Below are 27,060 nucleotides of genomic sequence, written 5' to 3' on the forward strand. Positions count from 1 at the left end.
TGATTGGTTCTGGTGCAGTACAGGGGCGGGGTGTAGCTATTTAACACATTTTGATTGGGTATATGAGGGGGCGTGTTGGGGAATTCCCAACAGGGCGGAAGCGCTGGAGCTCACGGCAGAGTCCAGCCACGGGCGGGCGACCACAGGGGGCCACCCGAGGTGGCAGGGGCCATGGCCGGGGTCGCGTGCTTGGGGAAAACTGCGGACGCCGATGAATGGTGTGACAGCGGCCTGGGCTCTCTAGGTCCCGACGCAGCGGCTCCCGGAGGACCAGGTCTGAGCGCAGACCTTGGCCCAGAGCTGTCGTGGGCGCCCTTAGTCTTTGGCTACGTCACTGAGGATGGGGACACGTGAGTAAACCTTAAATTACCAAACTGAGCCCTAGGATCTTACCTGAGTCCCCATTAACCTATTATTCCTGTAGCTTCTTATCTTCTCGTTCCCAATTCTGATTTCCGATGCTGTACTTCCTGACCCATAACCCACAAACACTAAATTGTGAGACTAGTCCGCTTTCGCTTACAGTCAGGTGTCTGTCTCACCTTTTTGAACTCTAAATTTGAGCTCCTGATCCCCAAATCGGATCTGAACCTTTCCGACCACTCTAGTCCCCACTCGTTCTGACCTCTTGCTTCCAGATGTGGTCTTTGGCTATTCTTGTATAAGCCAGATTTTTATTGGTTTTTGGCCCTAAGTCTATGATGCTGACACGTCCAGCATCGACCCTGCAGCTGAGAACTTGAGCTGCTGGGTGGGGCTCTCAACACCTGGGAGGCAAAGGCAGGTGGGTCTCTGTGAATTTGAGGCCATCTGATTGAGTTCCCGGCCAGCCAGAGCTACATAAAATTTAGAACCTTGATTCTATGAGGATAGATTCATCTGTTAACCAAATGTTTCTCCCAAAATACCCCCTTCCAGTCCCTGATTTTAGTTTAGCTGAGTGTGATGGTACACGCTTGTCATCCCTGCACTCAAGGGCCTGAGGCAGGAGGATCACTAGTCTGAAGATAGCCTAGAAGAGCCAGTATCAAAAAAGAGAGAAGAGGAAAAGGAGGAGAAGGAGACTGAAAAAAACAAAGCAGGAAATGTTGATTCGTAGATAAACGGGAGAAGGGATGGCTGTGGTGATGGTGTGCGTAAGGGATTGTACCCGGGATTTTCTTGTCTTTTGTGCTTACTGCGTGTGCCTAGTGACTCAGTGCCTGACCGAAGAGGGGAACCCGACAAACACTCATCTTAAAGAGCCAGGGGCAGTTTCCTAAATTTTCTTATTTTTCACTTTCTACTTTATTGGTTCTTGTTCCTTTTATTATTTTCCTCTGGTTACTTTGGGTTTAGTTTTTATCCTCCTCCTTCCTTTTTCATTTGTTTGTTTTTGACAGTCTCAGGTAGCCTGGCCTAGACTTGAGGTTACTTTGTAGCGAAGGATGGCTTTGAACTTTTCATCCCCCTGCTTCCACCTCCCAAGTGTGTATCACTACATCTAGCCTGGGGACAAGAGTGTGTGTGTGTGTGTGTGTGTGTAGACTAGAGGACAACCTTCCTTGGGCTGGTGTTTTGAGACAGTCTTTCTGTGGCCTAGCACTGATGGCATAGGTTAGACCAGCTGGCCTGAGAGCCTCAGGTAGCATCTCTTGCTCCCCACCGTCCTCCTCCTCTTTGAGACAGGGTGGCTGGCCTGGAACTCACTAGGTAGACCAGTCTGGCCTCAAACTCATAGAGAGCCATCTGCTTCTGCCTCCAGCGTGCTGGGATCAAAGGTTCGAGCCTCTGTGCCCCACTCCAGGATCTGGTGCTCGCTCCTCCCTAGCGTTGGGATTATAAATCCCAACCACACCCAGCGGTTTCTGAACTAAGGTCATTGTGCTTTACTTATCAAAATATTTTCCCAGCCACCCAGGCCACCCCCCTTTTTAGTCCGTGTCTCACTATGTAGCCCAGGCTAGCCTTGAATGCTACTGTAAAAAAATCCTTTTTCCCTCTAACCACTTCGTTCCCAACAATAAGAACTCTGGCATTATTTATTAATAAATGTCTTGGCTACAAGCTTTGGCTCATTCTCCGGCTAATTCATAACTTATTTAACTAATTTATAACTTATTCATCATTTAAATTATTCTATGTCTCCCATGGAGTTAGTTACCTCTCCCTCAGGCTAGGGCCTGCCTCTTCCTTGGCGTCATCTTTCTCAGTGTCTCTCTCAGTGACTCCTCCAGTGTCTCTCCCTGTGTCTCCTTTTATTCTCTCACTATTTCCCAGAATCCTCTCTTCCTGCCAGTGTCCCATCTCCTATTTCCTGCCCCAGCTCATCGGCCATATGCTTTTTTGACTGACGGGTGTTGCCTATAAGCGATTCTGTCTACACACTATGAAATTTTTCATTGGTTTATTTTATTTATTTCATTTATTTTTGGTTTTTAGAGACGTGGTTTCTCTGTGTAGCCCTGGCTGTCCTAGAATTCTCTCTGTAGACCAGGCTGGCTTTGAACTCAGGGACACGTCTGCCACTGCCTCCTGAATAATTTTACTTTACGTGTGTAGGAATGTTTTACCTGCATACATGTGTGTGGGTTGTGCTTGTCGGGTCCCCCGGAACTGGACTTAGGGATGGCTGGGAGCCACGGTGGAGGCGCTGGGAATGAAGCCTGGGGCTTCTGCAGGAGCAACAAGCGTTCATCACTGCTGAGCCAGCCTTCAACTCTCGGTCTTCCTGTCTGAGGTTCCAGGAGGGGTGGCACGGGCCTGGTTTCTGCAGAGTTGGGGTTGATCCCAGGGCCTTCTGCATGCTAAGCTAGCACTCTACCAAGCCAACCGCTGCCTAACTCACCTTTCTCCTTGTCTAATGGCTTGGAATGCTGTAAATACTTCCTCTAGAGAACTTGTGATATATTGTGTTTTTGTTTTTGCGTTATTGAGTATATTTTCTAATTTCTCTTTTGATTTCTCCCTTGGCCAGTAGGTTATGAAGAAGCACATTCATTTTCCACACTTGGAATTTCCAGATCTCTTCCTGTTACTGGCTTTAAATTTCATTTCACTGTAGGCAGAGAACATGTTTTGCCTGATTTACATTCTCTAGTTTTTCCCTTGCAGTCCTGGTCATCACACCTAGGGCCTTCTGAGTGCTAGGCAAGTGTTTGCAGGAACCGTGTCCCCACAGAATTCATTTTGATAAATGTGTGACTTAGAGATGATGTTGGTTAGCAGTGTTATTCAAAGCTGGCTGTGTAATTCCAGCTACAAAGAAGACTGAGGCAGGAGGATTTCAAGGTCAGGACCTGCCTATGAATGAGTGAATTCAGGTCCAGCTTGGGGACATTCATAGGAATGCCCTGTTTCAAAATAAAGGGAACCAGTAGGAGGTCACTGAGGGGCAGAGAGCTGCCCGGCACCATGCTCCCTTAGGTTCAGTCCGCAAAGCCAGGGCAGCAGCCACCAAAGAAGCCCCCTGTTCAAGTCGCCCAGTGCCTCTCTGTTCCCGTTCTGTTTGCTTCAACAGTTGGTGACAGAGACCTAGTGAAAGCACCAGTCTGTGGACTCGTCTGTTGCTTCTTCTCCCTATTAGCGTTTGCTTTATGTAATTTTAAGGTCTGTTATTAGAGCTACACTGTGTGTGTGTGTGTGTGGTGCAGAGCCATCATACCCAGCTTGTCTTTGTGTATGTGTTTGTGTATGTGTATATGTGGAGGCTAAAGACCTCAGTTGTACCTCACTTTATTACTTTATTATTATTTGAGACAAAGGTCTCACAATGCAGCCCTAGCTGACCAGGAACTCACCATGCAGATCAGGCTAGCCTGGAATTCTCAAAGATCTACAGCTTTTGCCTCTCATGTGTGCCATCATGCCCAGCATGTGTGTCTGTGTGTGTGTGTGTGTGTGTGTGTGTGTTAGAATCTCACTATTTAGGATTTAACCCTGCAGGTCTAGAACTCACCATGTAGCCCAGTTTGGCCTTGAACTAACAATCCTCCTGCCTCAGCCTTCCCAGGTGCTGGAATTAGAGTTAGTACACCTGATTATATTACTTAGTAAACATAGGTGAAGCAAAGTTGGCAGCTGGGCCTATTGGTGACAGAGACTTACTGAAATCACCGCGTTTATGGATTCGTCTGGCTTGTCAGCCGGACTACTCAGGAGGCTGAGGCGGGAGGGACTCGAACTCAAGGTCGGTGTGGACAACTTATGAAGGTCCCGTCTCATCTCAGAACCCCGACCAGCTAGACAGAGTTTCTGGAGTAACTTCTGCCCCTGACTCTCCGGAACAAACACTGAAGTGTTTCCAACTGTGGCCACAGTGTGTAGCACACAGTAGACACTCTGTGTTACTGACCTCTGCCTTTGGTCTTCAGAGCCCTGCACTTGGCTGTGATACATCAGCACGAGCCCTTCCTGGATTTCCTCCTGGGCTTCTCCGCCGGTACCGAGTACCTGGACCTGCAGAATGACCTCGGCCAAGTGAGCCACTGGGGATGGTTGCCATGGGGAGCCGGGCCCAGGACTGTCACTGTGGCCCTGACTCCTCCTCTCTGTCCCTGTAGACAGCCCTGCACCTGGCAGCCATCCTCGGGGAGGCATCTACAGTGGAGAAGTTGTATGCAGCTGGCGCGGGAGTGTTGGTGGCGGAGAGAGGGGGCCACACGGCACTGCACTTGGCCTGCCGGGTGAGGGCGCACACGTGTGCATGCGTGCTGCTCCAGCCCCGTCCCAGCCACCCAAGAGATGCCTCAGATACCTACCTCACTCAGAGCCAGGACCATACCCCAGACGGCAGCCATGCCCCTGTTGCCACGGACCCCCAACCCAACCCAGAGAGCGAAGAGGAGCCTTGTGCTGAAGACTGGAGGCTGCAGCTAGAAGCTGAAAACTATGATGGTGAGGGCCCCAGGCCCCGGGCAGGGTGTGAGCTCCCGACCAGGCCCAGGGCAGGGTGTGAGCTCCTGGCTCCTCTCACCCAACCTGAGACGCAGCTGATGGCCTCGGGCATGCCCCAGTTGGTAGAGTGCCCATTTGGCCTAGCCCTAGGTTCGATCTCAAGCATAAACAGCATGGTTTGATCAGGAGTTCAAGGTCATCCTTGGTGCTAACTAACTAGTTTGAGGCCAGTCTAGGTTACAGGAGACCATGTCTCAAACAAACACCTAGTCCCAGCACTTGGGTGGCAGAAACATCACGAGGTCGAATTCAGCCTGTGCTACTTAGTGAACCCATCTCCAAAACCCCCAAAGCAAAACTGGCTTCTTGGGAAGTCATCCCTAGGCTCCCTAGGTCCCTGCATCTGGACTGAGGACCTCCACATAGTCTCAGGAGTACTAAGAATTGGACGCACAGGGCCTATCTCCACAGATCTAGTCATCAAACCACTTATAACCCAGACCCGTCACCCACAGATCCAGAGATGCCAGGATACAGTGATTAAACCGGGGCTACCCACCTGCAAGGTGCCTTCCCTCCACAATTGTTCCCAAGCATAAGCCACCAGCCCCGCCCACCCATGATGAGAGGATCCATCCCATGTTCCCAGCCAGGGCAGAGGACACAGGTCACCCTCTCAGCCAGGCCTCATGGATAGACTGAGGTCATCTGGTAGCCAGAGCCCTGAGCACCAGGTCCTTTTGGGGACTTTCATTGTTATTGTTATTATATCCTTTGTTTTATTTATGGTGCTGGGGCTGGAACTCAAGGGCTGTGCATGCTAGTCAAGCCTTTGTTCTTTGTGAAGGAAGGTCAAAGACTTGGTGTCTTGGTCCACAGATTGTGTGCTTTCATTTGGCATCCCTGGCCTCATCCTTTGTAGATCCCAGACTCAGCAGGTCAGGCTTGTACCCGCCGGCTACTAAGGCCCAAGATGTAGGCACCTGGTATTCAGGAGCTGGCATGCATACCTAGGAAGACTTCAGAAGCCAGCCCTAGGCCGGGGCCCTTAGCTCACATGGCCCTTCCCTAGGATGAGGACAGAGCCCAGGATTCTTACTTCACTGTCTGACACCAATTGCTCTGTCCCCAGGCCACACCCCACTCCATGTAGCTGTCATCCACAAAGATGCAGAGATGGTCCGGCTGCTCAGGGATGCTGGAGCCGACCTCAATAAACCGGTAAGACACTGTGGTGGGCCAGTGTGGGCAAGGCGCTGTCCCCTCTCCAGTGTCACTGACCTCTGGCACACCCCACAGGAGCCCACGTGTGGCCGGACCCCTCTGCACCTGGCAGTAGAAGCCCAGGCAGCCAGCGTGCTGGAGCTTCTCCTGAAAGCTGGTGCGGACCCCACCGCCCGCATGTATGGCGGCCGCACCCCGCTTGGCAGTGCCCTGCTCCGGCCCAACCCCCTCCTTGCCCGCCTCCTCCGTGCACACGGGGCCCCGGAACCTGAGGACGAGGATGATAAGCTTAGCCCTTGCAGCAGCAGCGGCAGCGACAGTGACAGCGACAACAGAGATGATGGCGTGAGTTGGGAGTGGGTATCCCAGCGAGAGGGTCTGGGTAAACCAGCATCAAGGAAACCTGGCTGGATGCTGTCCGGGAATCCAGAGGAGGGGCCCATGAGGAGATGTGGGGAACAGACAGAGACTTGGGCGAGGGTGGTAGTGGCATCTGAACAGCTAAGGCCGTCTGTCATGTGACACACACCTTTAGCCTAGGACCCCAGTATTCAGGAAGCAGGGGCAGTGGATGTGAGTTTGAGGCCAGCAAGGGCTGCATGGTGAAACCCTGTGTGGGGAGTGACTTTGGGAGCAGGAGATGGCCGGCTCGCGGTGCGGGTTGGTGACTTTGGTCAATGTCTAGAACACTGATGGTAGGGAAAGACCTCAGGCAGTGGTGAGGGGAGCACACTGAAGAACCCAGACAGCACACGGGGTGAGGGTTAGTGTAGTGTGAAAAGGGCTGAAGGTGGGTGGGGCTGGGGCACGAGGTGGGTGGGGCCGGAGCATGGGGAGAAAGTGGCCCAGAGCAGTGTTTCTGCTGACAGTGAGAACACAGGCCTCACAGTGACACCCATTCTTCACAGGGTGCTGTGCCCTGGGCAGTGGGCAAGGTGGCAGCTCTCTGACCCCTGTGCTATCCTTCTCTGTTCCCAGGATGAATATGACGACATCGTGGTTCACAGTGGCAGGAGCCAAAACCGGCTCCCTCCTTCCTCGGCATCCAGACCTCTTCCCGATGACCCCAACCCTGCCTGACCTAAGTTCTAATGTTAATATAATATCCACTTTAATAAAACTGCAGACTGACACTGCCTGCTCGCCCAGGTCCCGTCCCTCCAGAGCCAAGTGTGCGCCGGGTGCTTTGCTTGCTTTATTCACGGAGGGATGGGGGAGTGGGGAGTGGGGTCCCGAGGCAGCCGAGCCCTGCCCCGCCCCGCCCACTCAGCCTTCTCTCAGGCTGGCTTCTCAGGCACATCCTTGCTGTCCAGTCCCTGCCAGTTGGAAGTGGATCAGGACGCCCGGTGAAAGCGGGGCTCTGAGGTCCACAGTCCCGAGCCTCAGAGTGTGGGGACGGAGTGGAGTGGATCAGCCTTCCCTCCCCAGAGCCTCCCCTAGCATGGCAGTAGCCTTCTTTAGCTGCTCCTGCATGCGCTCCAGCCGCTCCACATCGTGCTCCTGGGGAGATCAGATGCATACTTACCTCTGCGGCTGCTGTGAACAGCGGCCCTGCCACTCCATATGCTCTTGACTTGAAATCCTGCCCTAGCTGTGTGCTACGGTCAGTGATGGCTACCATCCTTGTTTCTACAAACCCCAAAGCTCTGCCTGCCCACCAGAGCAGCACAGCGGTTCACACAGCCTGCCACGGTGATCTCTTCATCGTTTATGAGTGCTGGGACTACAGATGTGTGTCGTTACAGCTGGTTTATGTAGTAACGCTGGGAAGTGAACCCAGAGCCTGTGCACACTAGTCATACATTCTACCATGAACTTACATTGCTAGCCCTACGTGGCCCATTTGTGAAGTGATGACCATTTTGACGGCTGCTCCCAACTGAAGTGATATTTAATGAATTTTTAAAAATTGGTGATTGCCTGCTTTTATATCACATGCCTGTACATCACATGTCTGTCTCATGCCCAGAGAGGCCAGAAGAGAACATATGATCCCCTGGAAATGGGAGTTAGAGACAGAGTCCCCATGTGGACCCTGGGAATTGAAGCTGGGTCCTCTGGAGGAGACTGTTAAACTGTTAAGCCATCTATCCAGCCCATAATTACAAAAATTAAAAAAGTTTACAGATTTACTTATAGTGTGTGTGTGCGCGCACGCACACGTGTGCAAACTTGTGCATACACACGGGCTCCACAGCATGTGTGGAGAGGTCAGAGGTCACCTGTGGGAGCCAGGCCTCACCGTTCACCATGTGGGATCTAGGAATTGAACTCAGGTGGCAAGATTTGGCAGCAAGTGACTGTACCCACTGAGCCATCTTGCTGGGGCATTCAACTCTGCAGAGGGCCTAGTCAATGGCCTCTGCCACTAGCATTGTGAGCCAGAGAGCAGCTGCTAGCTTCAGTGGGAGCTGACTTACTTGGTACAGATAATGGTGGCTAATTCTGGTGCTTCTGGGTAATTAGCGGTGTCTTCCTGGTCACTGTCCCTGCTTGGGCATTGCTACCTAGTCCTGGTGCACACTTGGCCACTGACCCACGTCGTGGTGAATTTCACATCGTATGGCCCAGCACCAGGACACTCCCTTGGAGTCTTGAAGTGCCCCTCCACTTACCTCCTGCTCTAAAGCCTCTTCCTCCTCTGCCTCTTCCTCCTGCTTGGCCTTGGTCCCCGGCTGCTCCGGGAGGTGACGATGCTTTGAGGACTCTTCGTGCCTCTCTCTTCCGACCCTCTCAGGCTCCTGCCGCAGATTTCGGCCTCCACCCAGCAGCTGTAAGCCCTTCTCCTCTGCCTGAAACCGGGCGGTCTCCTCATCACTGGCTTTCTCAGCCACCCGCTTCTGGAGGCCTCTGGTGCCCTCGAGGTGTTGCTTCCACACATGCTCAGAGATCTTCCCTGGAACGCCCTTCTCTTCCTCCCTTTCCTCCTCTTTCTCCTCCTCCTGGTGAAGCTGCGTGTGGACCGCCTGTTCCCGCACCTCAGACTTGTGGGTCCTCTCTGCTTCTTCCTCCTCTTCCTCATCCCTTATCTCCTGGCTGGACCTCACCTTTCCGGACTCCTTCTTGTCGAAGTCCCCAGCGAGCAGCCTCTCCTCCTCAGGGGGTACACAGCCACGGGGCTCTGTCTCCAATATCTCTGGCAGGGAAAAGATAGGATATGTGCAGCCAGGTGAGAAACAGTCCCTGGTCCTTCCCGGCATCATGGAGGGAAGTGCTCAGCACTGAGAGGGAGTCAGGGCTGCAGATGTTCTCCGCCCAGTCCCTGTCCTGCTGTAAGGGAGCCAGGTTCTTTCAGTTGGGGTTGGGAATAGTACCGCACTCACCCAGGCCAGGGAAACCCTTCCACCATGCACTGCGGGCTAGGAGAGAGGTAGAAAAGGGATCTTGGCATTCTGAGGGGAACTGGGAACATCCCTACCTTTGTGGAGCAGAGCTGTGCAGGGGCTTCTCTGGGCCTGGCCCAGGGTCAGCACCTCCATGACCACCTCTGTTAGACAGCGGGTTAGCTAGGGGTAAGGATGAGCGGTCAGAGGGAGGTCAAGGGCAAGGGATTTGGGAAAATAGAGTGGCTACAGGATCAAAAGAGGTCGGGATACCGGGAGAAGTTGGGCAGAAGCGACCTAATGGGATGTGGAGGGCAGGGAAGGGCTCAGCTCACCTCCTCCTTGGAGGGTCTGGGCATCAGGGGAGCTGAGGAGGCTGTGGAGGGAGGAAACCGTTGCTGTTCATGGTACTGATCCCATCTCTCACCCACCCCTCGGCCCCAGCACCCTGGTCCGCAGCCCGCACCCGCCAGATGTGCTAGCTCAGCTGCCCACCTATAGCCCAATCTCAGGTGTATCCCTCTGCGGGCCTTGGACTCACCAGTCCCCAGCAGCAGCGCCAGCAGTGGGGGCAGAGGGAGCAGCAGCAGCGCTGCAGAGGTGGGTGCACGGAGCCGCATGGTGGGGAGTCCGGACCGGGGCCTCTCTGCCAGGCAGACAGCCAGTGCCAGCGCCTTATAACCCAGGTGTAGTGGCCCCGCTGGGGAGGAAATTACGTCACCACCGCCCCCTCCTCGGCTCGGGGCGAGGGGACAGCTGTGGGGCCCTCTAGGAACCTCAATTATTCATAGGAACCCACACTCGAGCATGCACCCCTCTGGGCTTCGGGCTCAGGAGCACCAGCCACCAGCCGGGGAGGGTCTCCCCAGAGACTCACGTGGCGGCTGGGCAACTCTCCTTTTTCTCAGCTCTTTTCCTCATCTGGAAAGTGGATCCTTCTAAATCTACTTCCCCAGAGGTGGGAGTTCCTTCTGGCCCAAGTCCCCGCTCCATCACCCACCAGCTGCTCAGTGCTGGGACAACCGCTTAAGACACCTTTTTATATTCTGGTGACGACTCACTCCATAGCTTTGGGGCAAGGACGAAATATGAGGGGTGTGGGCTGGAGAGATGATGGTTCAATGGTTAAGAGCACTGACTGCTCTTCCAAAGGTCCTGAGTTCAAATCCCAGCAACCACATGGTGGCTCACAACCATGGCAAATGTCTTCCTGATGTTGTTTTTTTTTTTTTGAAACAGGGTCTCTCGTTGAGCTTCGAGTTAGACCTCGGGGTAGAATGGTTAACTAGGAAGCTCCCGGGATCCAATCAACTGTCCACTTAGTGCCTGGGTAGCAAGAGCACATGGCTGTTATGTGGATTCCGAGGATCTGAACTAAGGTCACGCTAACACAGCACTTTTCTCCATAAGCCACCAGCCAAGTCCCAAGTAACTTTTCCCCTGCCTTTCCTCCTCTTCTCCTCCCCTTCTTTTTTATTTTCCCTAAATAGCCCAGGCTGGCCTCCAATTTTGTGGCAATCTCCTGCTTTACCTTCTAAAATTCTAGGAATATAAAATGTAAACCACCACAGATAATAACAAGAAATCTGGTTTTGTTTCTTTGAGACGGGGTCTTGCCAGAGACAGCCTCAGCTAGCTGCAGCCTCTTTTTAAAAACATTACATGAGAGTGTATGGCGGTGGTTATGTTCACATGTGAGTGCAGGTGATGGTGACGTGCAGTCCAGGTGACATGCAGTCCAAACAAGGGCCTCTGAGCAGCTGGGGCAGGAGTCAGAGGCTGTTGTGGGCGACCAGGCCTGGCTACTGGGAACTGAACTCGAGTCCTTGCCAAGAGCAGAGGGTGAGTGCTCCCAGCTGCTGAGCCCTCTCTCCAGCTCCTTATCTTAAGATGGGGTCTCACCGTACAACTCTGGCTAGCCTGGAACTCAAATTCAGAAGATCTACCTGCCTCTTCCTCCCAAATGCTGACCTTAAAGGTGTGCACTAACACTCTTGGAAAGCCTTTGACCCTTGATCTTCTTGCCTCAGTTTCCCCCACGCTAGGACCACAGATGTGTGGCATCCTACCAGTCTCCAGGAACTTATATTTCCAAGGAAGGACCTGATGTATCCAGGTTTGTCTCACACTTATCCACCTGCCTCTGAAGTGCTGAGATTACAGAATGCACTGACATGCCCAGGTAAGTGTGCGAGGGCCCCAAACCCAGGGCTTTGTGCATGCTAGCCAAGCACTCTACTCCAGTGAGGATGTTGGCTTCTTAAAAAAACAAAAACAAAAAAAAAAAAACCCCAAAACAAAACAAAACAAAACAAAACAAAACAGAAATAGGGGCTGGAGAGATGGTTTAGCGGTTATGAGCACTGACTGCTCTTCAAGAGGCCCCTAGTTCAACTCGCAGCAACCACAGGGTGGTTTATAACCTGTAAGAGATCCAAAGCCCTCTCCTGGCGTGTCTGAAGAGAGTGACTGTGTACTCACATAAACAAACAAACACATCTTTAAAAAGCGGAGCAATAGGAACATGTTTGGTTTCATCCCAGGAGCGGGACACGGGGCGGCTTCGGCTGTCCGCAGCGGTTGCTTTGCCCTGTTCTCTAGCAGGGGCGTGACTGTGCCAGCTATAGATAGTTTCTAGGATCGTGTGACATTAGGAATTCTGGGGAGTCTCTTGTGACTATCCGGGTGGGGGGGGGAGTGGCCAGATAAGGAACGGGGCTGAGGGAGGAGAGGGCTACTGGCAGACCCTAGAACATTCTGAGGACGAAGCCTCAGGTTCGCTAACCCACTGGAAGTGTAAAACCACCGAGGACAGCCTGAAGGGTGGCGGGAGCACCTCAAGGTGCTGAGCACGGCCCACCAGGGGAGGAGCTCGTGCAGGCGGAGGTCGGAGTGCTTGTGAGGTGGGCAAAAGGGCTGGGTCAGCTGCATGAGGACACTCTGGACAGCACCAGAGTGGGGACCATGGGCCAAGGATAAGGGTAAAGTTGGCTCAGTTTGACGGAGTCATCAGTGGGTGATGGACTTATCCCGGAGGAAGAGAGAGGCTCCGCACCCTTCCAACTCCCCAGGGGAGCCTGAGGCCACCCAGCAGGAGCCCCGTAGGCGGCCACAGCCTCTGCGATGATTTGCAATGAAAGCAGTCCAGTCACCCAGCACTTCCTGTGCTCGCAGACCCAGAAGACTGATCCCAGGACCGTTTATTGTGGGCATTCTGCTCAGGACTGAGGTGGGAAGAGAGTGCCGGGACGGCTTTCTTCCTGCCACAGGCTCAGACAGCCCCAGTGGTAGTCGGGGTCACTGACAATAATTCACCGGCAGGGAAGGGACAGAGGCAGACTCAGGAGTCCAGGAGGGGAGGTCACAAGCGCAGAGACATCAGGACCAGCTGCAGGGCAAAGGCTCTAAGTATCAGGGGCCCCTAGGACGCCAGCCTCTGGAGCAGACAGCTGTCATCTGGCGGCAGACTGGCCGGGGAGCCTGGGCTTCTGAGGCTGATTGGGGCCGATGTATTGGAGAGGCACATGGGTAGGGGCGGTGATCCGGTCAGTGCCTAGGTAGGGCTGGAGAGCGGCGGGCACAAGGACCGAACCATCCTGGGGACAGCGCAGTTATTAGGATGCGACCCTTCCTCCAGCTCTCCCCTCAGCTGCTGGTGGAAGTCTCAAGCCTCACACGGTTCCCCTCCTCTTTGTGGTACTGCCAACTGAGCCCAGAGTGTTCTCCATAGGGCAAACTCTTAACCACTGAGCCACGCCCCCAGCCCCTCCCTGGGGGATTCTAGGCAGGGCTCTATCACTGAGCCACACCCCCAGCCCCTCACTGGAAGATTCTAGGCAGGGGCTCTATCACTGAGCCACACCCCCAGCCCCTCACTGGGGGATTCTAGGCAGGGGCTCTACCACTGAGCCACGCCCCCAGCCCCTCACTGGGGATTCTAGGCAGGGGCTCTACCACTGAGCCACGCCCCCCAGCCTCTCACTGGGGGATCCTAGGCAGGGGCTCTACCACTGAGCCATGCCCCCAGCCCCTCACTGGGGGATTCTAGGCGGGGCTCTACCACTGAGCCACGCCCCCAGCCCCTCCCTGGGGGATTCTTGGCAGGTGTTTTTATCACTTAGCCACACCCTGGCCCTCCCACTTTTTGAGACAGGTTTTTATTAAGTTGCCCAGGCAGGCCTTGAACCTGCAGTCCTCCTGTCAAACCTGAGATTCCCGACTTGGGGGATCGCTGACCTTTTGCTGATTGCTCTCCAGGAGGGCAATGAGGACTCGGGGAACAGCACAAGCCGTGGCATTGACCTGGAAGAAGGGTGTGCTCTGCTCAGGACCAGGCTCTGACTTTGGGACGGGGAGGTGGAGACACAGCGTGGGCCTTACCGTGTGTGCGAACTGCAGCTCCCCGGTCTCTGTCTCAAACATGATATACAGACGGCGGCTCTGGAAGTCTGTGCAGTTGGAGGCGCTGGTGACCTGGAACAGGAGTGATTGAGAGAGAGGCTGTCTTGGGGGACAGGCCGTCCTCCAGTGTCTCACCAAAGGTGTCCACTAGCCCAGGCCTCTCACCTCTCCATAGCGGCCTCGGCCAGGCATCCAGGCCTCGATGTCGAACTTGCGATAAGCAGGAAGACCCAGTTCCTGGGTGGGCATGTCCAGCACCCTGAGGCCAAGGTAAGAAAACAGGGTAAAAGCCATCGGATAAAGGTGAAGGATCTAAAGGAGGTGAGTGGAGGAGGAGGAGGGGGAGGAGGAGGAAGAGGAGGAGGAAGAGGAGGAGGAAGCAACTAAAAAGGAGGAGAAGGGATAGGAACACAGATGAAGAGGAGAACCGGCAGATGGGGAGGGGGTATCCACCGGAGACAGAAGAGAAGGCCTGCGTGAAAAGGAAAGACGGCCAAGCAGCCGTCTGTGGGCACTCGCGCTACCATTCTACGGTCTAGAGCAGCACCTCCAGTTATGGAGTTCTAATTGGCTTTGTCTGTCTGTCTGTCTGTCTGTCTGTCTGTCTGTCTTCTTTTTGAGATCAGGTCTCATGCAGCCCAGGCTGGCCTAGACTTCACTATGTAGCTGAGGATGGCTGTGACTAGGGTCTGGATCAGCAGTGCTGGGGCTGGAGATCCCAGCTCTAGTGTGCATCTCTGGGCCCCGTGCTGTGTGCCCACTGACTGCACCGCAGGCTGGCGGCGAGCTCTAGGGTGCGGTCTCTGCCTCTCCAGCACCGGGGCGCAGGTGCTCGCCAACACCCCGGCTCCTATGTGGGTGCTGCGGGCCAGAACTGAGGTCCTCCTGCTTGCACAGTGGGCTCTCTTCTGGGGTCGTTTTCTGTTTCCTTTGAAACAAGGTCTCATGTAATCCAGGCTGACCTCAAACTCACAGCAATCCTTCTGCCTCAGCCTCCCCAGTGCTTGCATTCTAAGCGTGAGCCGCGACATCAAGCCTTTTCTGCTTCCTTTCTGTTTCATTTTGAGACAGGGTTCCACTGTACAGCTCAGGCTGGTTTTGAACTCATGGACTTTAAAGTGTTAAGACTACAGGCGTGAGACCTGCCACCTGGTTGCATAGTCTCAATTTTTTGTTTTTTTGTTTTGTTTTGTTTATTTGTTTGTTGCAGTGAGTCACTTGGGTAAAAGGTGGCCATCCTCAGCTATCAGTAAAACTATGTGTCCTATAGAACAAGTGGGCCTTGTGCTACCTGGCGCCTCCCCTCTGCACCCTGCTTCACCCTGGAGGACGATGAGGACTCTTGGACCAAACTCTAGAGATGGGAGGGGGAAGTCTTTGGGGGAGGGGGGCAGCTCTCCTTCCCATGCTTTTGACACTCATAAAATAAAATAATACAGACAGGAACTATACAGCCCAGGGGCCTCACCCAGGGGAAAGGAGCAGCTGGTGGGCCAGCCCAGCCAACCCTGCCCCCCCAGCCCACCAGTCCTGCCCAGCTTCATGTCCGCACCGGAAGTGCAAGCCCAGCTCCGTCAAGATCTCCACCTGCAGGGCCAGGAACTCATCCAACAGCTTTGAGCTCTGCTCCAGCCCAGGGCCTGTCACCCCGAACATCTCCACCTGGGACAGGGCAAGGGACACTGGGTCAGGAGGTCCCGGAGGTGGAGGGGACCTGTGCACACCAGCCAGGCCTACTCCGCTCACCTTGGTGAAGTGATGGACCCGGTACAGCCCCCAGGGCTCCTTCCCGGTGTCTGTCTCGGCCCGGTAGCAGGTGCTGGCGCAGACCATCCTAGAAGGAAGATGGGGCACTGGGTCAGGGAGGGTGGATGTTACCGATGGGGTGTAGCATTAAAGGAAATGGGCGTCACCTGACTGGCAGGTCCCTGAAAGCTACAGAGTGGTCCATGAAGTATCCTGAGAGGAGAGAGGCGGGGTGGGGTTAGCCGGGGTTGCCACTGCCCACAGGCGATTCAGAGCAGAACCCCAGGGCAGAGGACATGATTCTGGAGTCCCTGTGATTTTGGGCAGTCAACGGCCAACACAACTGGATGTGGTATCCCCAGGGCTGTTACCTGTTCCCTGCAGGAAGCTGTCCCCCCACCCTCCCTCTGGCCGCCGCCACCACCCCACCCCCCAACCCCTGCCATTACCCGGGCAGCGGCTTACCTGCCAGCCCCACCTCTGCTGTCCCCGCCAGGTTGAGGTCTTCGAAGCGGGAGGGGTCAATATTATAAATCTGGGATGGGTTGGCATTTGGTGTCATTCCACAGCCTTCCTAGGGGAAGGTTTGGGGGGGGCGTGTCAGGTAATGGGTAACCTTGGCCTCCCTAAGTCTGACCCCAGCTGTTCCTTTAGAAGCTTCCGGGATTGCTTTTCTCTCCCGCACTGTGACTGACTTCCATGACCTAACCCAGGGTGGTCTCCTCAGGAGATGGGGGGGAGTAGGGGGGGCACGTCACTCCAGTCTCACTCACAAACACAGCTCCTCTCAGAAGGTCTGGAACCGTCATGGGGGTGAAGCCCTGCAGAGAAGGGAGGGGATCAGCCCAAGGGGGGAGACTGGAGCCGCTGCCCTGCCTGTCCGCAGTACGCCCTCAGCAGAGGACAGGACTGTGCCTGAGCCCTGGGACCCTCTTACTGGGGTCCTCCTGCTGACAGTACCATTTTCCCCACAGTTCACCCGCAGAGGGCAGCTGCGGTGCCACTGAGAGAAGTCAGCCCTAACTGGAAGCCTCCCTAGTGCCCTCAGAAAATCTGTTTGGCGACTGCCTTTAACCCCAGAACTTAGGAGGAGACAGAGGTAGGCAGATCTCTGAATTTGAGGCCAGCCTGGTCTACAAAGGAAGCTCCAGGCTACCAGCTAAGGTTACAAAGTCAGACCCTGTCTCAAAAGACAAACAAACAAACAAAAAGCAAGCAAGCAAAAAAAAAAAAAACCCAAAAAAACCCCAAAAGAACCTGGAAGCCGGTGGCGTCCCCACTGGACTAGGACTCATGGGCCTTGAAGGCACGGCCTGCTTGCCTCAGAGGACACTGTGCTCCTCAGGTGCCCCCAACCCTGCAGCAGAAGTGACGGGCAGGAGTGGTCACAGGTGCAGGGTCTAGGCCAAGTTCTGAGCTCCATTCAAGCCTCAATTTTCCCATCCTTAAAGGGGGCATAATAATAGCATTCACCTAGTGCAGATGACGTGGGAATCAATGCATTGACGATAAATGCCGATGCTGATGCTGAGATGGCAGCATATCAGCCTCTCGGTTTGTTTTTTTAAGTTTTCTTTTTGTTTTGTTTCTTTTTGTTTTGTTTTTTGGATTTGGTTTTTTTGAGACAGCATTTCTCTATACAGCCCTGGCTGTCCTGGAACTCACTCTGTAGACCAGGCTGGCCTCGAACTCAGAAATCCACTTGCCTCTGCCTCCCAGTGCTGGGATTACAGGCGTGTGCCATTACCGCCCGGCTCAGATTTTATTTATTTTATGTAAGTAAGTACACTGTAGCTGTCTTCAGACATACCGGAAGAGGGCATCGGATCCCATTACAGATGGTTGTGAGCCACCATGTGGTTGCTGGGAACTGAACTCAGGACCTCTGGAAGATCAGCCAGTGCTTTTAACCACTGAGCCATCTCTCCAGCTCCCGGCTTCTTGGTTTTTAATTAATTAACTAATTAATTAATTTTTTGAGACAGAGTTCCACCATCTTGCACAGGTAAGCCTTGAAGTTTTGATCCTCCTGCCTCAGTTTCTCCATCACAGGGTACAGTATGTGCTACTATCTGTGTATAGATATGCTCCGGGGAACGTAGCCAGGCAAGTGCTGGCTTTACCAGCCCCCTCGAGCATCCTGAATCCACCTAAGCTTGGTCCCGCGGCCGCCCTGTCCCAGCAGGTCCTTGGGCAGGCCGTACCCTGCTGACAAGCTTGCTGAGTGTGAAGCTGACCAGGCCGTGCTGTAGGAGGGCTCCAGCCCCACGCAGGTAATAGGACCGGTGGCCAGACACGTGAGACAGGCGCCTAGGAACAGACAGGCAGACAAACCAGCAGTGCCTCTGGGCCCGGCTGGGTGGGGAAAGGACTCGTGTACCCAGGGGGCAGAGAGGCCCAGATGACAGGCGGGCCAGGGATCAAATATTCATGCTGGGTGGGCCCGACCCTGGCATTCCACCTTGTACCCTAAGGCTGCAGGACAGAAGCTAGCTACCAGCTGTTAGGGCTGCCAGCTGTTAGAGCGAGTGGGGATGATGGGTTAGGGGGGTGGGTGAGGTGGGGGGGAACATGGGGTGGCGGGGGCTCACTTCTGCCGGATGATGTCCAGTTTCTCGCCAATTTCCAGGTGGCCTCGGGGTTGGAAGGAGAAAGCTGGTTGTAGGTGGAACACGATGGTGTAAGAAAGGAAGAAAGATGAATCAGAGAGCAGGGAGGAGAGAGAGGGTCATGGGGGAAGGGAAGTAGGTAAGAGAAGCAGAGAGAAAGGAGGGAAGAGAGGGAGGGGAGGGGAAGGAAGGAAAAAGTGAAGGAAATGGATGAGAGGCGAGAGCAGGGAAGGAGATCAGACAGAATGGAGACACACACAGGGACCAGGAAGAAAAGAGAGAGGTGGCCAGCCAGGCGGTATCCGTGCCGGGGTAGGCTGCCCAGTGAAGGAAGTGCACAGAGACAGCCCCAGAGCAGGGCTCCTCCAGCTGTGCCCCCCCCCCCCCCCCCCGACCCAAGACCTGCCACGTCCCACTCCCAGCCCGAGATTGCAGAGACACTGCGCCCGGGGGTGGGACTCACCCGGCTTGTGGCCCACCACACGCAGCACTCTTGCCTGGCTCTCATCCCCAACAGGCTGCAGGGAGAGGAGCGTGTCAGAGGGAAGGGGACAGCGCGGATGCTCTGTGTGCCCTGCAGCCTGAATGGCCTTCACCTACCGTGTCTGGGTGGGTCTGGTTGGGCAGCCTCAGCGCCTGCTGGTAGAACTGCTCCTCCAGGTGGGTCTCTCTGGGGTACAAGGGTGTGAGCTGCTTCCGGATTTCCCGGCCACGGGCCCGCAGGCCCTGATATTGGGGGTCCTAGACAGGGCAGAGGGTCACCCTTGGGGAGAGTCAGGGCTCCCCTCTTCCAGCGTGACTTATCTTTGCTGGTGGGACCCCAGGTAGACAGTCGTCATTTCTTTCCTCTCAACTTGGCAAGATCATGCAGACAATGCTCAGGTCTAGCTAACTGGAACTTTCTCTTGCTTGGGCTGTGAGGAGACAGGAGCCAAGCTGAACTACCCATAATCAGCCTAGAGGACACTATCGGGAAGGTGCACTCGCCTCTGTCTTCCTCTGTCAGAAAAGGAGAGAAAGCTGGGCTCAGAATAAACCTTGTAATGGCGCCAGGGTACAAGAGCGCTAGTGCACCTGACACTAGCGGTCAATCTTTGTTTTTAATACATATGTCTTACATACGTATATGTGTGTGCTGGAGGGCAAATTTGGGCCCTCTATAAGAGCAGGACACACTTGTGACCACTGAGCCATCTCTCGGGCCCTGTGACAGCTGCTCTTACGTCCTAACCAGGACTGAGTTAGAACTGTGACCAGCACGGCACCCTCCCCGCCCTCCCCACTGAGGGCGCAGACGACAGGGCCCTGAGTACCTTCTGCACTTGGTCACTGCCTTGGCTTGCCTGGTGGGAAAGAGGAGAGGGGAGAAGGTGATTAGGTAATGAGCTTGGGGGTTCAGAGTAGAGACAGAAGAGGTCAAAGTTCAAAGAGGAGCAGGACATCTGAATCTGCCACCTTGCCTCAGGTTATCTGCTGGTGAAACCATGAGGTGGCAACATGACGGGACAGCAGTGACACTTGGTGCTGTGAATGAACTGCTCCCTCCTCCTGGGCTGTGTGAGGGGAAGATGGGGGCTCATGTGGGCACACCTCTTTATTTTATATTGTTATTTACTTTGTGCATTGCGGTTTAAACTTTGGGCCTTGTGCAAGGTAGATAACAATGAACCACTCAGCTACATTTCTGGGCCTACTGGTGTGTGTGTGTGTGTGTGTGTGTGCTCCTGTATGTGTGGATGCTGTGTGTGTGTGTGTGTCTGTGTGTGTGTGTGCGCGCTCCTGCATGTGTGGATGCCCTTGGAGGCCAGAAGAGGGTGTCAGAACTGGAGCTGGAGTTGCAGGTGGGTATGAGTACCTGGCATGGGTCTGAGAACCAAATTCAGGTCGGCAAGCACCGCTGGACCATCTCTCTTTCGCTAGCTTTCTGTTTTGTTTTTGTTTTTTGTTTGAGACAGGGTTTCTCTGTGTAGCCCTGGCTGTCCTGGAACTCACTCTGTAGACCAGACTGGCCTCGAACTCAGAGGTCTGCCTGCCTCTACCTCCTGAGTGCTGGGATTAAAGGTGTGCGCCACCACCTCCCAGGTTTTTTGCTTGGTTTTTTTTTTGTTTTTTTTTTTTTTATTTTTTAAGATTTATTTAGGTATATGAGTGCTCTATACCAGAAGAGGGCATCAGATCCCATCACAGATGGTTGTGAGTGACCATGTAGTTGCTGGAAATTGAACTCAGAACCTCTGGAAGAGCAGTCGGTGCTCTTAACTCTCCAGTCCCTGTCTGGCTTTTTTTTTTTTTTTTTTTTTTTTTGCTTTTTTGTTTTTTTGGATTTGGTTTTTTCGAGACAGGATTTCTTTGTGTAGCCCTGGCTGTCCTAGAACTCACTCTGTAGACCAGGCTGGCCTCGAACTCAGAAATCCACCTGCCTCTGCCTCCTAGAGTGCTGGGATTACAGGCGTGCGCCACCACCCCCGCTTGTCTGTTTGCTTTTTAAACAACTTTTTGGGGAATCGCATAGGGCAGCCTGGACTGGAGCCTGATATATAGCTGTGATTATTTTAATGAGAACGGACCCGATGGGTTCTCACGTTTTCACGCTCAGTCCCCAGGTGATGAACTCTCTGGAAGGACTAGGAGGTGTGGTGGAAGGATACGTCACTGGGCTTGGGCTTTAAGGTATCAAGAGCACACGCCAGTGCCTGCTCTCTGCCTACAACAGAAAGGTCTCCGCCACTGCTCCAGCCCTCCATGCTCATCTGCTTCCCACCATGATGGTAACGGACTAACACTCCAAAACTATAAGCAAGTCCCCAGTTAAAACACGTGCTTTAGTTATGGGATCTCCTCACGGCAACAGAACAGTGACTCAGACGGAAGCCAAGGAGGGTACTGAACTCCTGATGCTGTGACCTCTTCCTGCCAGATGCTGGGGTTACAGATGTTGGATTGTGATTCTTCGTGGGGTGTTGTAAGTGAATGTTTGGGTTGTAAAAAAAAAAAGTCGACAACAATAAGTGTTTCGTAAACTAGTCACCAATCAAACATGTAAGGCATATGAGGTGTTCCTGGCAAAAGGGGGCTGGTGGGTGGGGGAGGGTTAAGAAGCTCAGGTCTAAGCCAGGCTCTCTCCGTTCCTCACAGACCGGATTCAGTTTGTCCCTCTCTAGACAGCCTTCCGCCGCCGTTCAGGACCACAGGGCACTGCCCCGAACCTAGCAACAGTGACTTTAAAACTCTCCTGTGGAAAATGGGGGTCCAAGCTCTGGCAACAAGAGGGGATTCTACTTAGGGCATGGGCTCCTTGCTCTTGGGAAAGACCTTGTCTCTGACCTGGTGGCAGCCATCTTGGGATGGGGTTCTATCAATGCCCTGAAGTTGGGCACACAGAATCTGGTTGGGGATGCTGACGAGAGCTAATTCGTCAGCCCTAGGAACATCAGGCCTGGGTGGTTGTTTTACGAGGTAACAACCGTCTACATGATTCAAGCCCTTTTAATTGGGTTTCCTGTTACTTCCAGACAGAGAGGCATCCTTGCTGCCTCCGGCCTGCCTTGGCCCACGCAGGACCCCCCATTCCTCCATGCTCACCAGCAGGGCCCGCACTGCCTCAGCCACAGCCTCCTTCTCTGCCTCCAGGCTCCGGATCTGCTCCTGCAGCTGCCTCAACTCCTGCCACGTGGAGATCTGCGGGAGAATACCACAGTGAAATGGCCACGGCTCTGAAGTCTCATGTACCAGGTACCCGGATGACAGTGGGTGAGGGGCACTCTCTCCTCCGTTAGCACTATGACACCCAGAAGCCCAGATGGGCACAGCTGCCCTGAATCAGTGCATGCCCCAGTTTACTTTGCAGCTGCTTCTGTTGGTTCAATCACGACCAACCAAAGGACAATCATGGAAGTGTGACTGTCCTTTTCTCTGAGTGCTCGGACGATGGAGGTACTAGCACACGCCTGGCTAAGTCACCTCTTTAAGGGTGACTAAACTTTCCTTTTCTTTCTTGTTTATTTACTTTGTGTGTGGCTGCAGGATGGAAGTCAGAGGACAGCGTACAGGTCCTCTCCTTTCACTCTGTGGATTCCAGGGATTGAACTCAGGTCACCGGCTTGGCAGTAAGGTTATCTGCTAAGTCATCTCCCCGGGCTCTTCTTCTTTAAACACAAGGTCTCCTTATGTAGTCCTGGGTAGCCTGGAATGCACTATGGAGACCAGAGATCTGCCCATCTCTGTATCCTCCAGAGTACTGCATCACCACACCCAGACAGATTTTTCTATTATTACTAAGCATGTACATGAAGTTCTTGTGTTTGCGCTTGAATTGGGGGGGTCAGAGGACAATTCTCTCGGGAACTGGTTTTTCTCCCACCACCGGGGAATTGACCTCAGGTGGTCAGGTTTGGCAGGAAGTGCCCTCATTGGTTGGACCACCAGTGCTTCCCGGTGGGAAAACTCAACATGACAAAAACTTGAAATGAGGCTAACATGATTTACAATGACTGGTGTGAGAGTCTGTAGTGATCTGAATGAGAAATGTCCCCCACATCTTGACATTTGAACACGTGGTCAGTGGCTGATGATGTTTGGGGAGGCGTAGGAGGCGTGGCCTTGCTGGAGGAAATGTGTTCCCTGGAGGTGGGCTCTGAGAGCTTAAAACCTACATCTAGTTTGTAGCTCTGTGCTTCACGCTTGTGGTTTAAGATGTCAGCCTCACTGCTCTGCCACCTGGTGCCATTCTGTCCCTGCCAAGCCCAAAATAAATCTTCTGTAAGTTGCTTTGATGGTGGTGTTTTATCACAGCAACAGAAAAGTAACTCTACAGAAGGGTTCAAGACAGAGTTGGGAAGATTCACCCATTATGTTCGGAACTCGCTACGACATGGTGACCCCCGATTTTCGTTCCCTCTAAGGTAGAATTATGGCACATAGTCTAAACATCTGGATCATAAGAACATGAACAGAGATATCTTAAATATCTCTGTTCAGCAGGTATTTATTCATTCAACTCTATCAGGTTGCTGTTTATAGCAGGATGCAGAGTCCTAAGAGTCTCCATGAGTCCCTCTGGTTCACACCTCCCTCCTCATTTTTCTTTGTGGCCTGCGGGTGCGCCGCGATGAAGTTTGGGTACAGAAAACAATGGTATTTAAGTTCCGGAAGTACAGTAGATACCAACTGTCCAATTACGAAACGCATGCCAAAGGGCATGCAGGTCACAGAAGGCATCCACGGCGTTCAATAGGGCCTTAGTTCTCCCCAGATCATTGGCACATAAGTGGGTGTCATGCACAAGACATTGCCTAACTTGGGAAGGAACCCAAATTCATGTTGAGTCGTTTTTCCCACAATTGGAATGCATCTGGCAAACCCGGTTCTAAAAAGCAGCCCGCTCCCGCGGGGCGCAAGCGCACTCACGATCACAGGCAGGTCGGCCGGCCGCAGCTCCCCCTTGCGGAGCTCCAGGGAGCGCGCGGTTTTTTCTGGGCATGCGCACACCGACTCCATGTCCAAGTATGGGAGCTCGCTGTAGCCCTCACGTGCGTGTTCGTACAGGAGGTTCCGAACTCGTTTCTCTGTAGCGAAATCCCTCCTTGGGTTCTGGTTGCACACGCGGCGTCCTCGGGACCGGAGCCCCTGGCGAGCCAGGAAAGGCCACAAGAGCCGCGCCATGGACGCAGCCATCTTGGACTGGAAACAAAAAGTCACTCATCGTGGACGAGCCAATCAGAGGCGAAGGAGAGTTCAGAAACCCGTCCAATGAGGAAGATTGAACTCAAATAGAACCTGTCGTTGTCCAATCGTCATCTTCATCCCGCCCCTTCAATGACGCAGAAAGATGTAGCCAACCACTAAAGAGCAACCCCGGAAGGGGCTGGAGGTTGGCGAGTGTACGACCCCGCTAGGTTGGTGGGGTGGGTGCAATTATCAGTGATCCAGACATCTCTCTCATCTCTCCTCAGTTTCCCCTTCCAGTATCCGGGCGAGGGCGGTTGTATCCTTGGGGGCCTTCTCAGAGTGAGACTGAATTTGCGAGGTGACTTTCTGTCTTAGAGTTTTAGAGGAGATTCTAAAAGGCTCTGAGAGTGGGATTCCGGTCCCAACCTCCTTTCTGAATGTCTTATCTCCTAATACAGGGACGCAGCAGGCGGCGAGATGTCCTGGCCCGGACTTCTTTATGGCCTCACCACGTCCCTCAGTCGTGGTAAGTGAGCATGGGCCACGGGGACGAGGATGGACGACAACTCGCTGGGACTCATATGTCCTTTCGCCAGATTTCGGATGGTATCAGAATAGATAGCGGTGAATCCCTGAGATTGTATTGCCTAGTGATACTCTGTCTTAGTTTAAGTACACTCTTGATGTCCTTGTAACAGTCATACCAACAAATGATCGTTTCTCGCCATGTCTCCCTGGTTAGGTGTCTCCGTTGTGTTTATTCCTTCAGCGAGTATTTACTGATGACCTCCAACGGGTGAGAAATCCAAGCTAGGAAGTTGAGTTATACACTCCCGTGCTATTTCTCTAATTCTAAGACGTGCCACCCACAGGAGGACAACTTTTATGTTCTTAGACATCGCCCAGACATCAGGTCTGTGCACATGCGTGTCCTGAGGGAGGCGTTGGGTATTTCATTCACATGGATATTTTACTATCCAACCTGCTCTACAAAGAGTTTCAGGACAGGCAGAGAGCTACATAGGGAGACCCTGTTTCAAAAAATAAAATCAGTTTTGCCTGTATACGTCTGTGCATCACATTTGTGTACGGCTTCCGATTCCCTGGACCTAGAGCTACAGATGATTATTGTGAGCTGTTGTGTGGGTGCTATAAAGTGAATCTGTAAGAGCACTCAGTGCTCTTAACCACAGAGCCGCCTCTTCAGCTCCACAAATTAAGGACTGCCTTGAAAACAGCCTTTTCAGTATCTCCAGTATTTCCCCCTGCCTTTCCTTATATTACACTGCAGCCACGTTTGAGGTCTTTGCTGTTTGCTTGTTTGTTTTGAAGGTCCCTAGGCTGGAACCGTCTGAACAAGGAACTGTGGGGGGGATGGGAGGCAATGCAGGCTGGGTAGGGAGTGGGGTCTTCGAGAAGGCTTGGCCTTGCTAGCGTGCTCAGTTTATATAAAATGTTTAAGATCTGTAAGAACATTACTATATAATTATGGGCATAATAATAAAGGTTAGCGGTTGTGTTAGTCCTAATAATATTCGAGTGTCTTGCCTGCATGAATATGTGCATTAATTATATGCAGTGCCCTTGGAGGCCAGAAGAAGCATCAGATCCCTAGAACTGTCATTAAGGCCACCATGTGGTGCTGAAACTTGAACCTGGGTCCTCTGTGAGAGCAACCCGTGCTCTTAAACACCGAGGCGTCCCTTGTGTGAATGTACGTGTGTATATAAGTGCAACACATGCATGTGTCAGATCCTCTGGAACTGGAATTGTGAGCCACCACTGTGGGTGTTGGGACTCAAAAAGTCATCCTTTGCAGGAGCAGCCAGTGCTTCTAACCACTGAACCATCTGTCCATGCCCGCTGAATACCTTTAGACAGAAGCAGACATGACCTTGTAAAGGGCTTGGATCCCCGTCTAGAATACGGAAGCCTAGCCGTCCTCTTGTGTCTCCCCAGGCCTAGCCCTGGCTCCCCAGCTCTGGGCCACCCGCTCCATGGCCACCCTGAACCAGATGCACCGCTTAGGCCGCCCGAAGGACCCCCCCAAGCGTCCAGGCCCCACAGAGGGCCGGCCCCAGCTGAAGGGTGTGGTACTGCGTACATTCATCAGGAAGCCGAAGAAGCCCAACTCCGCCAACCGCAAGTGCTGCCGAGTGCGTCTCAGCACCGGCAAAGAGGCTGTCTGCTTCATCCCCGGGGAGGGCCACACCCTGCAGGAGCACCACGTGGTCCTCGTCGAGGGGGGTCGCACCCAGGACCTGCCTGGGGTTAAACTCAAAGTTGTGAGGGGCAAGTATGACTGCGGCCACGTGCAAAAGAAGAAATGATCATAATCATAATTCACAGTGGTCTGGTACTGGATCCTTGGTAACCGGTTCCTCCTGCTCGGGGACAGCTAGTCTTGGGCTCAGATCTTACTGTGATTCAGCAAGACTGCTATTAACCTGCAAGAGTTCTGGAGGTGAATTGGAAGGAAGGACCCCTGTGCCCGATCCCTGGGCTTCCATGTATGGAACCTGCAGGTTGGCCTCATGTGCTGGGATGGAGGTTATAATAAACCTATCTTCAGGTTGTGATGTCACGCAGTGTGCAGTGTCTGGCCCCTGGTGTGGTGGCACATGCCAATCTGTGCACCCCAGTTCCCTCTTCCTGAACAGTTCGCTGACAGAGGAACTGTTGGTTCCTAGGTGCTGAAGGTTAATGACCGTGTGCTCCACATGCTTAGTACATATATGTATGTGCGTGGTGGTGATGTGGGTTCTTTTGTTTGGGGGGTGGGTATGTGCATGTGAGCACAGGCGCCCTCGGAAGTCACAGGTTCTGGACCCCCCAGGATTCGGTGCTGGAAACACCTATAAGAGCAGTTTGTGTTCCTAACCTCTGAGCCATCTGCCAGCCCCATTAGCACCCGTTTTATTGGGCAAACTGGAAGGATTTAGAGTAGGCTTTAGGGGCGGCTCCCCCACAGCCTGTCCGGTGCCAGGCATCCCTACAGGAGAAAGGATTTTGTCTGGCAGGAGGCAAGGGGCCTCTGAGGAACTGATAAGACACGCTGCCAGCCAGGCAGAGGTGAGGTGCTATAGGCTAGTACAGACAGACAGGACAGACACAGTCCTGTCCCCCAGATGGATAGGAAGCCACAGCTGGATCTGAGATGCAGATGTTCCAGTGACCACTGTTCCCTGCTAACAATCAACTCATCCCCCTCAAAA

The 27,060-nt window shown here is 53.5% G+C and overlaps 4 protein-coding genes across 6 annotated transcripts; 2 read left to right on the plus strand and 2 right to left on the minus strand.

Moving 5' to 3' along the window:
* The first annotated feature begins 71 nt into the window (after nt 1-71).
* On the plus strand, nt 72-7,235 carry Nfkbib (NFKB inhibitor beta). The gene is made up of 6 exons (XM_052167437.1): nt 72-350; nt 4,353-4,458; nt 4,542-4,875; nt 6,008-6,096; nt 6,175-6,444; nt 7,078-7,235. The coding sequence occupies exons 1-6, from the start codon at nt 172-174 to the stop codon at nt 7,177-7,179; spliced, it is 1,080 nt and encodes a 359-aa protein (XP_052023397.1). The 5' UTR covers nt 72-171; the 3' UTR covers nt 7,180-7,235.
* Nucleotides 7,236-7,481: 246 nt separating this feature from the next.
* On the minus strand, nt 7,482-10,579 carry Ccer2 (coiled-coil glutamate rich protein 2). Its single transcript, XM_052167484.1, has 5 exons — nt 9,964-10,579; nt 9,758-9,798; nt 9,518-9,605; nt 8,715-9,235; nt 7,482-7,599 (listed from the first exon to the last, which is right to left on the minus strand). The coding sequence occupies exons 1-5, from the start codon at nt 10,040-10,042 to the stop codon at nt 7,510-7,512; spliced, it is 819 nt and encodes a 272-aa protein (XP_052023444.1). The 5' UTR covers nt 10,043-10,579; the 3' UTR covers nt 7,482-7,509.
* A 2,002-nt stretch (nt 10,580-12,581) lies between these two features.
* On the minus strand, nt 12,582-23,875 carry Sars2 (seryl-tRNA synthetase 2, mitochondrial). The gene is made up of 16 exons (XM_052167413.1): nt 23,585-23,875; nt 21,761-21,856; nt 19,492-19,521; nt 18,779-18,919; nt 18,642-18,696; nt 18,161-18,224; nt 17,774-17,879; nt 16,343-16,390; nt 16,035-16,143; nt 15,737-15,782; nt 15,570-15,657; nt 15,376-15,485; nt 13,989-14,082; nt 13,803-13,895; nt 13,659-13,724; nt 12,582-13,018 (listed from the first exon to the last, which is right to left on the minus strand). The coding sequence occupies exons 1-16, from the start codon at nt 23,849-23,851 to the stop codon at nt 12,875-12,877; spliced, it is 1,557 nt and encodes a 518-aa protein (XP_052023373.1). The 5' UTR covers nt 23,852-23,875; the 3' UTR covers nt 12,582-12,874.
* A 110-nt stretch (nt 23,876-23,985) lies between these two features.
* On the plus strand, nt 23,986-26,429 carry Mrps12 (mitochondrial ribosomal protein S12). Of its 3 annotated transcripts, none has more exons than XM_052167510.1 (3): nt 23,986-24,072; nt 24,304-24,371; nt 25,805-26,429. In XM_052167510.1, the coding sequence occupies exons 2-3, from the start codon at nt 24,323-24,325 to the stop codon at nt 26,173-26,175; spliced, it is 420 nt and encodes a 139-aa protein (XP_052023470.1). In that variant the 5' UTR covers nt 23,986-24,072; nt 24,304-24,322; the 3' UTR covers nt 26,176-26,429. The 3 variants fall into 3 exon arrangements, with proteins under 3 accessions (XP_052023470.1, XP_052023484.1, XP_052023478.1); XM_052167524.1 differs by having other exon boundaries at nt 24,021-24,081; XM_052167518.1 differs by lacking the exon at nt 23,986-24,072 and adding an exon at nt 24,088-24,203.
* The last annotated feature ends 631 nt before the right edge of the window (nt 26,430-27,060 follow it).

This window comes from Apodemus sylvaticus, chromosome 1 (genome assembly GCF_947179515.1).
Source record: "Apodemus sylvaticus chromosome 1, mApoSyl1.1, whole genome shotgun sequence".
Lineage (NCBI taxonomy): Eukaryota > Metazoa > Chordata > Mammalia > Rodentia > Muridae > Apodemus > Apodemus sylvaticus.